The following is a 13730-nucleotide window of genomic DNA, read 5'->3' on the forward strand; positions in this document are numbered from 1 at the left end:
CATTTTTCTTCAGTTTTTTTTAGCAATTACAGTATTTTTTTGCTCCGTAAGACGCACATGACCATTAGACACGCCTAGATTTAGAGGAGGAAAACAAGAAAAAAAATATTCTGAACCAAATGGTGTACTAATATTTAATAAAATATTGCAGAATAATATTTCAACCACGTAAATTCAACAGCGGTATTAAGAACCATCATCACTATCATTAACAAATGAGGAGAGACTTTAAGGTTCAAGCGCTCTTCTAGTTTTCTGGAAACCCTAAGAACTCCTCATTGCCAGTGTCAGAATTTATGAAGTGCAGTTGCTCACAATCACTTTGCAGGAGCATGTACCTATCATCACGTGGCATAACCTGTCCAAAGCCACCAGGGGACAAAGCACGTTTGGACCAATGCTCCAGTCTCATCTCTTTGTAATACCACAAAGTCCTTCATCTTGTCTCTTGTTGTGGGTTTCCACTTTTAAAAACAAGAATGCCGTGCAAGTGCAGCCTGCGATTCAAAAAGTTGCTCTGCATACCTGTTTGTCTTGTCTGACAGTAGCTGAAAGTATTCCTTCCATACGAACCTTGCCGTAGGTACATCGGCTGCGCGAATGCGCTCAGCTGGGGAGCGATCGGCTGGTGTCTGATCAGCTGATGCCAGTTCCTCACTGTCTTTCTAAATCTCCTGATCACTCCCCGCAAAATCAGATTCTGAAAAATCAGAGTCCAACTCAGCGATAATGCGCAAAACATCGTCTGCGGAGTATTTTGTTTTCTGCACTTGCTTCGCTCCCTTGTGAGATGTTGATGCCATCTTGCCTTTGTTTAAATTTGTTTACATTTCGTAACTCACGCACATGCCAGGATTAGATGCCGAATCAATGAGTCTAACATTCCTCCAAGCAGAGAAGGGAATGCCTGTAACGTAACAGTGAGTTTTTTGTCACCATTAACAGCTGATTGTTGTCCTCTACCCCTGGATGTGGACTTTTGTCAGGTAATACGCATCATGGTCTGTGACACAATATTTGCTCCATAAGACACAAAGACATTTCCACCCTTCTTTTGGGAGGGTGGAAACAGTGCATCTTATGGAGTGACTAATACGGTAACTTTTAGATTTTTGTCACACCAAAAATGTCCATACATACACACTATGAACATTGTTTTGCAAGCTTAACATTTTTCTTTATAATTGTCAAACTGTTTCATTCAGATTTGGCAACTATCTAATTAATACATACAATTTTACCATATGTGACAGAACTTCATTTTCCTGAGATAATGTGACAGTTCAAGGCTGCCAGCATAATAATAAAAAAAATGCAAGAATCAAATAGCAAATTGGCTCTGTCCATTTGTTACCTTAACTTGCAACAACTTTAAATAAACAGTTCTTTCATTTCAAAGCTGTTTAATTTTTGACATTCCATTTGTGAGCAATAGAATCAATGTGCACATATATTCTTAATTTTGATATCTGCTAATGCTGATTATGTTGAAACAGTTGCTACATATTGAATATGCTGTGTCTGTTTCTGCCGCCTTGTTCCCTTTGGAATTTATGTCCTAGGTATTGAGCATTTTAAGGATATCTCTAAGGGAAGAAAGGGGTCAAACCACCCCTGTGAGTCCTTGCATAAAAGTCCTTCCCCTTACATCACACAACAGCACAGTCTTCAGGAAAAAAAGAGGTGTGCAATTTTGATTGCAATTTTGAAAAAAGAGAGGAGGAGGAGCTTGGAGAAAGGATTTAAAAGGGAGTGATCTGAAAGGCATGAAAACTCTGTGTTTATATTGGTTCAGACACACACGTAAACGAGTTCTGGCTGACCAGTGGAGGACATCTGTGTTTGTGATGGTTGCGTCTTCCACTTGATTGACATGTTAAAGTTTTTACCCCCGGTGAGGCAGACCTTGGCTTCCGGAAAAGGACTTGTCTCCAAACCGGTGAGAACGCTCCTATATTGTAGAGGGGAAACATGCCAGTGTGGCATTTTACCAGTGCACTGGATTTAATGGCGAAATACCCGGACTGGCTGAATCCAAAGCCAAAGAGAACAATCTAAAAGGGACTGTGGAGTGTGCATGGGGTGTGTGTGAGACTTTTATGTATTCTGTAAAATATATATTCATGTGCTGTCTATAATTAGTCATTTTTCTCTTGTCTTTTACATTTTCTGCACAGTTCATTTTAAAGGGGTGATTCACGACTAGGGTCATATAGATCATTATTTGTTTACTTGTTCAGTTCAATTTCATATATGATTTTCTAAAGGGGAATATGTAGTTCTGTTTGGGTTTTCATAATATATATTCGGTTTGTTTGTTTGGCTTAATTTAATCCGGTAGTTATTTTTTCTGTTTATAAAGGACACCTCCATCAAAGGGGATCAAATTAGGGCTAAGGTTCTGTCAATTTCCGAACCGGTCTCTGTATTAAAAAAAAAAATCTTGGGGAGGCAGACTAGGGAGATGAGACGTGATCTTCTCAGAAGACAATTTGAAGTCCCGTAAGAGACACTTTAACTTGCTCCCAGCTCTTAAAACAATGTCAAGCGACACGCAAAACACGCAGTTCACTGCAGATGATCTGACCACTTCTCCTTGTGTGCGTTCAGCCACCCTAACTCCCCCTCTTCACAACGAGAGCAGCAGAGACACAAAGAGGCAAAAAGGACATTGGCTGTACAGACTTCAAAAAGATCAACGGGCAGCGCGACAGCAGCCGCCCCCCCAACCCTTCACAACGCGAGCAGCCTTATACGTCCTGCAAGAAAGAGATTTAACCAAGCCCTGGGCCGGAAATAAAGGACAAGTATTTGTTTTTACAACATAACGTGAGACAAGGCAGTGAGCCATCATTTAAAACAAGTCCACGGACATCTAACCTAGCAGTTGTTAGATTGCTTTTGGCAGACACGCGTCATGTGCTCCCAGCTCTTAAAACAACGATATGCGACAAGCAGAACAGGCAGCTCGCCAGCAGCAGAAAGACGGCAGATGATCCGATGTCATCTCCTTAACGTGCATTCAGACAACACCCCCCCATTCACAACGTGAGCAGCGTTATATGTCCTGCAAGAAAGAGATGTAACAACGCCAGGGGCTGGAAATAAAGGACAAGTATTGTTTTTACAACATTTTTTAAAGTAAAAGTGAAAATAATGCATATGTAACAATTCCCATGAAAATAATAATCTCTTTAAATTGCATATCCGGTAAACCAAACACAGGGGTGAGTGAACGAAGTGAGCAGTTATAATTAATCTCTTACTGAGGGTAAGAGGTTGTCATGTGTGTCAGGCTTCTCGTATTGCATTTGGAGGAACTCACTATTAGGTCATCTACCAATTTTGAAACTTTAAGTGTATTTTTTTTTTCTTGGAATTCTTTGCTTATTTTTGAAATACCACTGAAGTCATTACTCAAACTGTGTTAATAGCAATAATAGCAGATATGGAGAAGTTTTTCCATGAATGTAGTGCATTTATAAAGCATACCACTTACATTAAATACTGAAAATGCCAATGCTGTTTGGAGTTGTGTGTTGTGACTACAGGAAGAAGTGAAGACCTTTGCGGTTGGAGGAATGTGCTTTTTGTATTTCTAACATGGTCCTGTGATTTACATGTTGTGGCATTCTCTCTCTCTCTCAAGTCTTTCTAAGTGTTAGGGTTTTTGTTTTGTTCTCTACGATTTCATTTGGAAATGTGCAACTCTTCTGGAAAGACGTTAGGTGATGTGATTGCACTTTTTCCAGTAAAGTTTCTTCTCCAGACTGGGCTTAATCACTGGCACAAATCAATTTTGTGAAGTACATTTTAGAGCTTGTAAAAAGCTGCTTGTAACCTTGCAGGTTGTTCAGGGGGATTTCAGAGTGCGTTGACTCGAGAGCTATAAAGAGAGAATTTTTGATTCCCAAAATGCTGTTTGAATAAATTTTATTTTTCAGAGTATGCTTAATGTTTCCCATTCCCCTGGGAAAGTGAATATGTGTATGAACCTAGATTTTAAGGAAAGGTATAGACTCTTCTCTGTTTAGAAAGAGAGTTTATTTTGTAGTTGCAAGATCAATGTGAATGGCTATTTAGGTGTCTCCTTGATCTGGATTGAGTCTGCAACGATGTTGCATTGTTTTTAATTAAAACCTTTTATTTTCAGATGAAATGTGGTGCAAAAACTCTGCCATTCCATTTAATACTGGCTTTCTGCTTGTCTGACAAGTCTGTTTTTTTGTTTTGTTTTTAAACGCAGATAAGATGTGTGTAGTACCTAAAACATTGCCCACTTTGTTCCACCATGGCTCATTTCACATTGTCTTCCTGGTTCAGCACCCTATTAAAAGATGAGTAGTACACTCATTGTAATGAACAGCTATTATGTCCAACTGATCTGTGTTAGGAAGCTGTATACCACTCTGTCACCAAGGTCATTTAAATATTTTTTTTTTACACCCAGGCATTAAATTGTGCCTTAACCAGGTAATAGTGAGCAAATTTAAAGTGTCTTATCCTATTTCAGCAGTGCATCAAGTCAGTGTGAGCGGTCTATGTAACATGCTTGCTTTTGAATCTGAAAGTGCCTCTTTTTAACCCTTACAGGATTTGCACCACCTGCTTTGCCCACAACTACTGCATCTCTTTTTACATTTGGAGTTCCATCTTCCGCAAGCACAGCTACAGCAGGTGTCAAGTTTGAAGATTTTGGTGGAGTGAAATTAGTTACACCTGCTGGAGACTCTGCCTCCTCTTCTCCTGGTGGATTTGGTGGAAAATTTAAATTTGGAGTTGGGTCTTCTGAGAAAAAGACAGACAACAGTGATAGGCCATTATCAAAGACATTCGGTAGTGAATTTAAATTTAGTGCATCAAATGTTGCTTTTGGCACAGGATGCAGCACTCTTCAGACAGACAGCAGCAGCGATTCAGGTAAAGAGATTTCTGCAGGATTCTCTTTTGGACAGTCAGGCTCATCTGAGGTAAAAGCATCTGAAGGAAGATTTAAGTTTGGTACTCCAAATGAGAAAAATGATCTTGGGTCTTCATCTACACCTACCTTTACATTTGGAAAAACTGATGAGAAGAAAGTCCCTGAGGAAAAGGTATCAACACTGGGCTTTGGTTTTGGGAAGCCAATAGAAAAAGAAGCTTGCACTTCTGTAGCCACCTGTACTACGTCAACCCCAACTGCAGTCAATCCTACCTTTACATTTGGAAAGAATGAACAAAAACAGGACTCTAACACTGGCACCACCTTCACATTTGGAAAAGAGGCAGAGGCACCAGCATCACTTGGTTTCTCTTTCAATAAGCAGCAACTGGCAGCCAAAGACGACATCAAATCGCCCTTTGAGTTAGGTAAAACAGCAGAGAAGCAAGAGACTGTCGAACAGCCTAAACCTTCCTTTACATTTGGAGTTGCTTCAGCAGCTACAGGTATTCTGTTTTTAATTTAATGCATAACCATGTATCTGGTCATCATAATAACTTTCTTTCACCAGTGTTTAGAGTTGCAAAGGACAGAAATCTGCTTTTTTTAAATTCTCTCCACAAACACATCTTAAACAATGTAAATGAGTTGTATGTGCAATTTTTCCTTAATGTTAGTGTTTTTGTTTAGCCTGAAAGACGATGGCATCATAAAAGGATGACATTTTGTCACCCTGTATGTTCAATGTTAGCAATACTATACTTTATTGCCTTTGAAGAAACTGAATTTTTTTAAAAATGTTTAGGTAACTGGCTAATGAGTTATCGTCAGATTGGGCAAATGTAAAGATTTTGTGGATCCATCACATGCAGTGACATTATAGGTGTACGTTTTTAATACTTGTTCATTGATTTTCAGTTATAGAATCTAAAGCTGTCCTATATGTTGAAGGTTTTTCCTATTTTGTGTGTCAGGCAAGAACAATTTCTTGTTTCTCATAAATAGTTTCTCATAAATACATTGATATGCTATCAGATGGTTAAAATAGCACAGGTTTTCTCCCAAACCTCTCCTCGATGTACCCCAGTCTTCTATACATTTTAATTTCCACCATCACCACACTTGATTAAAAATAGTTAATGAGTAACACTTCTGTCTCACAACAGTGAGCCCAGTATTAAGTCCCAAGTACTCCTTGTATGAAGTTTTTCCTGTTCTTCATATGTCTACCTGGGTTTCCTCCCACAATCCGGAGACTTGCAAGTTAGGTGGATTACCTTGCTAAATTGTTCCTGTGTGTCTATTTGCTTGTGTATCTTATAACTGCCTTGTACCCAGTGCTTGCTGGGACAGGCTTCAGCTTCCCTGCAACCCTATTGTGGATAGGAGGGTTGAAACATATGGATGGAGGTGTGCTAGTTGTGCAGTTTAACAAATTGATATATTGGTTGTAACCAAAAGTACCTTAAGTGGAGGCCCAGAAAGGGCTAAACTAAAAAAAAAAAACTGATAGACCTAAATTCATAGTTGTCAACAAGGGCTATAGTCAGAAAACAACAGTACACCAGACTGGATAATAAAGATGTGAAATTCAAGCTATCAAACAGAAATTTGAAGATACTGTGTTAGTTAAAATGAGAACTAGATGGAAGACCTAAAAAGATGTCATCTTCTGATGAAGGGCACATCATTTTGTGACCTTCAGAACAGTTTGTATAAATTTCTCTAATCTCTGATACTGTTCACACTGAAAGAATAACCTAGTGGGTAAAGCACTACACTTTGTTTAAAGTCCCCACCCTGTGTCATTTTAAACAGGTCTCCTAATTGGTCTGTGCTACAGTAGTTGGAAATTATATATAACATTTTTTATTGTTCCTGTGCATTTGCACATTGGGGTTGTGTTACCTGCACAAAAGACATAACCTCTATTTTTTAATAGTGTTAAAATTGGATTTTTTTGACTAAATTGAGTTAATTTCAATAGTTTTATGTGGTTTGTGCAAAACAAATTCCTTTTATTCATTCTATATTTATATTCCTTTATAGATTCAGCTTCTTCTAAACCAGGGTTCAATTTTCTATTACAAGCCACAAGCTCGCCGGCAGCCCTCAGCACCACCACTGTGTTTGGGAGTGCCAGTTCTGCTCTCACAACTACTCCAGCATCAACATTTGTGTTTGGAAAGAATAGTATATCTAGCAGTGGATTTGCAAGTGGAGTGTCTGATTCCACACCTTCTAAACCTTTTATGTTTGGCTCTCAGGACAACAAACCCTCTACAACTCCTTCTACTGCAGCTATTACACCCTTTATTTTTGGAGCTGCTAATACATCTGCGTCAGCAACCACCTTTAATTTTGGGTCTGCAGTCACTGGATCAACCAGTAGTACAGGTGAAGAATTTATTTTTCTCACTTTTTTGTTAGTCTTATTTTAGAGTAAATATCATTTTGACCATACAATAACACAATTCTCAAATGGCAAAACACATCCCATTGAGTATATGTGTGTGTTTAATATTTGGAAGCAGATATATATGATCCCCATTAAAGGTGTTCTGCCTCTTGGAAGTTTTCACATTTTGTTGTACGTTATTGAATCACAGTGGATTTATTTTGGCTTTCACAGTGATGTACAAAATAAGATTTTTTTTTTTTATGTCAAAGATAGAACTGATCTCTTCACTGAGATCTAAATTAAGTACAAATATTAAAAATGTAAAACAAAAAATACACTTCTGAGAGAATTAATACTTTTTATAGACATATTAAAGTGTGCAAGCTTTTTTTTTTTTTTTTAGTAAAGGTTTTGGCCTGCTCCTGTCTGTCAATGATTCTGTCAGAAAAACTAAGACTTGAAGTTTCTTCTTTTTTCCATTTTGCATTATTTCACTAATTGGTTACATTATCAAATTTGCCAGGATACAGAAATGCAATCTTGTATGTTTTACAGGGATTTTGAAGTCAAAAAGATGTTTATTAATCCTGTATGTCTGTTTGAAATACAACTACAGTATATATATCTAATATAAACAGTAGCTATCAGAGGTTTAAAGTTCTTTTAGTTTTTTTATAAATTTGTTTTTCCACCTTTTACCGTTTCGTAATTACAAATTTGTGTATTTTTGTTTTTTTTTTTAATAAACTTTATAGCTGCACCACCTCCGTTTGTTTTTGGATCAGGTGTTTCAAAGCCCAATGCTACTCCTGCCTTTGGTTCTAGTCCAGTTCCTTCATTTGGACAAGGCTCATCCCAGCCCAGTGCCCCGTCTTTTGGCTCTACATCAGCTTCTCTTTTCCCAGCTAGCACATTTGGGTCTCAGGCTGCAAACAGTCAGCCTCCTCCTGCATTTGGACAGCAACCCAATCAGACACCTGCCTTTGGTTCAAGTGTTGCTGCTGCTTCTGGCCCAGGTAAATATCTGCATGTTTAAACAAATTGATCAAGTTCCATACTGTTTTTTTGTTTCTTCACTTAAACCTTAAGACATTATGACTATCTTTTCTGTTTTCTATAGCCCCTGTTAATTTGAAAAGAGATTAACACTTGAGAGAATGCTTTTATTTAGTGTGTAAAGCTATAATGTGCAGCTTATTATTTTTAGCATAGCTAGGAAATATTGTTAGGCTTCTGTGTGTGTTAGGCTTCAGTGGGGGCCGGGCAGTATCGTGGCCTTGGAACCCCTGCAGATTTTGTATTTTTTCTCCAGCCGTCTGGATTTTTTTTTCTCCCTGGTCATTGGACCTTACTTTATTCTTAATTAATATTACCTACTCTTATTTTTCTTTTTTCTTTTCTCATATTTTAAAGCACTTTGAGCTACATCATTTGTATGGAAACATACTATAGAAATTTAAATGTTTTATGTGTATAATGTAATAATAATTAGAATAATTGGGTAATTGATTATTGGCCCTTTCAAATTCACGCAGTCACATTCATCATGCTGTAATATGAGAATCATACCCTTAGGGGGTGCTATTATAGTTAAATTAATTTAGAATGATAAATTAGCCTAACATTAAATTTCACAGCTTAGCTAAAATCCATATGCCAGTGTTTCTCACAATCACTTCTAGATTTCCTGAGATTTTTGTTCCTTCCGTAGAGGTCAGTTTTATGTATTTTTTGTATGCCTAGTTTATTTGAACATTTTATTATTTAGTTGCATCAATATTTAATATTCTAAAACAGAAACTGAGTTTTCTTTTAAATTTCTATTCCTGAAACCCAATTAGTTTTCTGTGTTTTAATGAATGTTTTAGTCTTATGTGTAAATTAGCTCTTCAGAATATTTACAGAAGATAGTTAAAACGGGCTGCTACATTAGGCCTATTAATACTAGCCATGGTCATGGAAATGAGAGGAGATAATTAACCACAATGGCTCTTCTGGACATCTAGTATAGTGTTTTAGTTAAACAATTGCAATGCAAGGTTGACATTGAATAGCTCAACACCAGGCAGTCTTAGATTTTTGTCATTGATTGGGAGATATTACTGATTTCATTCTGATTATCTTCTAGTTTGCAGGGTTTTTTTTTTTCATCCGAACCAGAAGAGATTTTTTTAGTTACTTTTGAATATGAGGCATGTGCTGTGTGTGTGTGTTTCAAATACTAGGGTGTGTGTGTGCTTATTTTTTTCCCTGAACCTCTTTTTCAGCAGCTGGTGGCTTTCAGTTTGGCAGCACAAGCAGTTTTGGTGAAAGCAACAGCGGAGTTTTTGCTTTTGGTGGAAATCCTGGTGCTTCTACATCAACTGCAAAATCGTCTCCACCAGGAGGTTTCCAGTTCAGTCAGACACCAACTTTTAATATTGGGTAAGTGGACAAAGATTTCGAACAGATAAGCCAGACTGATGTCAAGACAGAACCCTGAATTATGTGAATTTTAAATGATGTATACAACACGTGTGTGTCTTTTAAAATTTAGTCTTTCTGCCCCATGTGCTGCTTGTGGGCTCTCCTTCTTTATTCTGAAAAATTGTAGTTAAGGAAGAGGCTAAGAGAACCAGCTTTCAGTTACCGTAAAGCCTCAACCTTACCAGGCATTGTTTCAAGAGATGCTTTATTTGTGTCTTTGTCTGCCCTGTCCATTCAGAATTTGAATATGAATAGTGTCTACCATAATGAAAGCCAGGATTGGGTTGCTGTTGTCAGACTTGTGCAATGTGAGTGCTATACTATAAAAAGTATTTGCCACCTTCCTGACCTCCTCTGTTTGCTTATTCATGATAGTTAATTGATTCTTAACTCTAAAGAAATTTAATGTAACACATAAGACAACCAGAGTAAACACAATACACAGTTTTAAGTTTAATCATTTGATTTTTTGGAGAAATTAGAATTACAACCAGCAACTTGTGTTAGAAAGAGTTTAACTTGTAGTTACAAGATAAATGTTTGTCCATTTTTAATACAGTGTTAAAATTGGATTTTGCTGATTAAATTGAGTTAATTTCAATAGTTGTCTGTGGTACAACCAGCAAAGAAGGAAAAGTGGCCTTTATTTCTAGGAGAATATTTATGTAGCATACAAAAAAAATCCTGTTTGAAATATGTATGCACACTGAACTTCACTATTTCATGAAAAAATGCTTCCAGCAGTCTCAGCTGAGCTAGCAGGAGATGGATCAGTTCTCTTTACTAGAAAACGGATGGTGTTTACTGGTCTGACCTTGGAAAGGTTACTGATCTGTGTGTCTGAAGATGAACTGACACACATGACTTTATCGATCAGTATTTAAGGCCTGCTGCACTTTGACCTCTTTGGCATTAACCACAAGTGTCTCTCGAGCTGGGACTCCTTTGTAAAAAGGGTTGGCCCAAATGTCTCTCAGGTTAAGCTAATATGATCCAATGTCAGCATTCAGCCAGAATAACACACAGTATTTTGCTGCTATGTAGTGGATAAAATAACGTTCTGCTGTGGAAAATCTGAACATGTCTATGCATTTTGCCACTCTAAGGTAACTCATTAGTATTCATGAGTGGGGCAGAGCCTTCAACCAAAACACAATGACGTGTTAACATCAAGGTTTAAAGCTACTTTTAGAACAAAATGAACCATTAGTTGAATCAAGCAATAGTGAGGGCAATATGAATTGGTCAGCAGATTTGGACACTGATAGGGAAACTGATGCATATTGTATGACCAAACAATCGTGATATGCCTGCTGTAATGTAGTAGGTACGTAAAAGAAAGGCAAAAAGACTGATCAAGTGGAAGTACAACAAAGACAATAGCCCACTGAGCGCTGTGCAATGTCTGTCAATGTTCATGGCAGAAGAAATGTTGAAGTCACTAAGCCTTGCACTGTGGTAGCCTATAATAACACAATGGGCAGCACAGCTCATAGAATCATACATTGACTTTCTACCCTCTCGTGTGTAAACAAACAATATAAGAAAAGTGCTCACAGAAACATTTCTACAGTCCCAGTTGCAATTTTGGGTTGTGCCTTAGTGGCCGTTTTGAAACATACCACATGAAGAATGTGAACTAAATCTGCACCAGTACAGCAGTAGACACTAGACATTCCTTTCCTATTATATTTATCTTTACATTTTGGTATTTACATGTTTCTGTTGCATGGTATCTTTTCTTCTTGGAAAATATTCCATTTTTTTAGGCCTGTTCTTTCTGAGCTAAACCTAATGCTAAGGAGGTTAACATTCGTCATGAGGATTCCAAACATATCATGCCTATTTGAATAATTATAATCCCCATACTTCTAACACCCTGAAAAGCTTGTGAGGTTCAGCCCAAGTCGGTAAAAAAGGCAGGCTTACCTGTTCATAGTCTTGAGCCAGGAGCTGTAGTTAATGTCAAGTCCATCAGGAAGCTGATCTAAACATGTAAACTGTTCTGTCCAGAGTAATGTGTTTTAATTTCACTTTAGTGCATGTAAAGTTCATTTTTGTGGCAATGTTAACGGGCTGATAGGTATTGTAAAATGTATTATCATTCTGAATATTTTTTTTTATTCTACCAGCACTCTTCAATAAGAGCATCAGATTATAAAACCTTCAATGCTATTCACTATTAAAATCTTGAACGAATGACTGTCCCATTGTTTTCCAGTCTTGGTTTGAAGGGATTTGCATACGTATAGTTTAACATTGAGTAGCATGCATCCTAGGGTTAAACTCCAAATTCTTAAAGTTTCTTGTTGTCATTTTCATTGTTTTACTGTTCCTTTACTTACCCTACAGGACTACAAAAAGTATGACAAGTTCAACATCTGGACGGAAAATCAAAACTGCTCTCAGACGCAGAAAGTAACCGAGGGTCTGAATTGGTTGCAGAACATGTTTTCAGATGTTCATGGAAATCTCTGCTGGATTTTTATTCTCATTTCTCCCCTCACCTATTTCTACATTTACTGACTTTAATCAGGCCCTAAGTCTACCTGGGACAGAGTAAAGTGGGCTACCTTCATGTCCATGTCCTCTCTGTTAGGTGAAGGGCCAGCCAAAAGAAAACGTGGACTTGAGTGGTGGAATGGCATTGTTGAAATGTCCTGCTTTGTACTGAAGTATTTCATCTGCACCACTAGATAGTATCATTTTTCACAGCAAAACCTTTCCTTTTTTCTTTCTTGTATTCCTTCTGCATTTGACTGTGTATAGACTGAAGTGTGTGCTAGTGATCAATGGCTGGACCTGGCTGCTATGTGGTGCGAGATACAGATGGATATATGATGTGTGCTTGGCTGTCTTTGTACAGAGTTTTCACTGGGGGAGGCTTGCTTGAAAGCCCAAGGACTTGTAAACATTTCTTTCTTTCTTTCTTTCTTTCTTTCTTTTCTTCGTTTCTTCCTGTCAATGTTATCTTAATTTCCTTTTTTCACTCTCCCCCGAACCTGATCCTTCACAATTTTATTAAACTTATGTAAATACAGAATGATTTTGCGCTCTATCATATAATGATCTTTGAACTTGAAATTTTAATTTTTTTTTGTGTTACAGCTTCTTTTGTTTCTTTTTTGTGTTTAGATTTTATGTAAATCCCATTATTCAGAGTTACGTAATCCATTTAAAAAAAAAACAAACTTTAAAGTAAATTGGAAATTCTTTAAAGATATATGATTATATTGGCTTTAATGATCCACTTTTGTTTGGACCAAAACCAGTATTGTACAAAGTATTAAGTATATATATTTTTATATTTGTTTTAAATGGACTGCGGCGACTTTGGATAATAAGGATTCTGTTTATTACTAAATTCTTGTTTACTACAATTCGATTAACGATTTGAAATCATGAGGTAACTGCCATCAGTAAAAAATGTCAATAGAAGCGTGTTTTGGTTTCCCTTGACTCTGATGCACGTTATTTAAAGGTGAATCTGGGAAACAGCACAGATCATTGGAGTTTTATATAATAAAATGTTAACTGATCCTACATAACTTACTGTTTACTGTGATTTTTTTTTTTGTTTTGTTTTGATTGAATGACTATTTAAAACTCCTCGGTTTACTCCAGGTAGGGTATTTTCCGTACGTCGCTTAAATCACCCGAGATCCGACGCCTCATCTTGGATGAGTTAATGCCAGTGAAATTCATCCGGGATAAGTCGGTTTTTCAAACGCAGCGGTGTAGTAGATTAGTTTAGCTGGATCTAATCATCCGCGATGAATGCGCGCGCCCGCGCTGAGTGAAAAGCCCATATATATTGAGTCTAGAAAACATGATCAGCGAGTCTTTGATAGGCTGCAACAAAATGACGAAAGAACGGGCGCATTTTTTTTTTTTTTTGCATGTGTGTTACTCGGATATCAAGATTTAATATGCACAAGGGGT

At 37.4% G+C, this 13730-nt stretch overlaps 1 protein-coding gene across 2 annotated transcripts in view; it reads left to right on the forward strand.

Annotated features, from left to right (window-relative positions):
- nup153 (nucleoporin 153) overlaps positions 1–13336 on the forward strand; it is a 61821-nt gene extending 48485 nt beyond the window's left edge. The window contains exons 18-22 of one of the 2 annotated variants that reach the window (XM_039737527.1): positions 4594–5427; positions 6971–7318; positions 8078–8338; positions 9590–9746; positions 12141–13336. In XM_039737527.1, coding sequence (XP_039593461.1) covers positions 4594–5427; positions 6971–7318; positions 8078–8338; positions 9590–9746; positions 12141–12210 — 1670 coding nt within the window. In that variant the 3' untranslated portion in view covers positions 12211–13336. The remainder of the gene's footprint in view (positions 1–4593; positions 5428–6970; positions 7319–8077; positions 8339–9589; positions 9747–12140) is intronic. The other variant, XM_039737528.1, reaches the window with a different exon arrangement.
- Positions 13337–13730: the final 394 nt, after the last annotated feature.

The sequence above is a fragment of the Polypterus senegalus genome, chromosome 15 (assembly GCF_016835505.1).
Source record: "Polypterus senegalus isolate Bchr_013 chromosome 15, ASM1683550v1, whole genome shotgun sequence".
Taxonomy (NCBI): Eukaryota; Metazoa; Chordata; class Cladistia; order Polypteriformes; family Polypteridae; genus Polypterus; species Polypterus senegalus.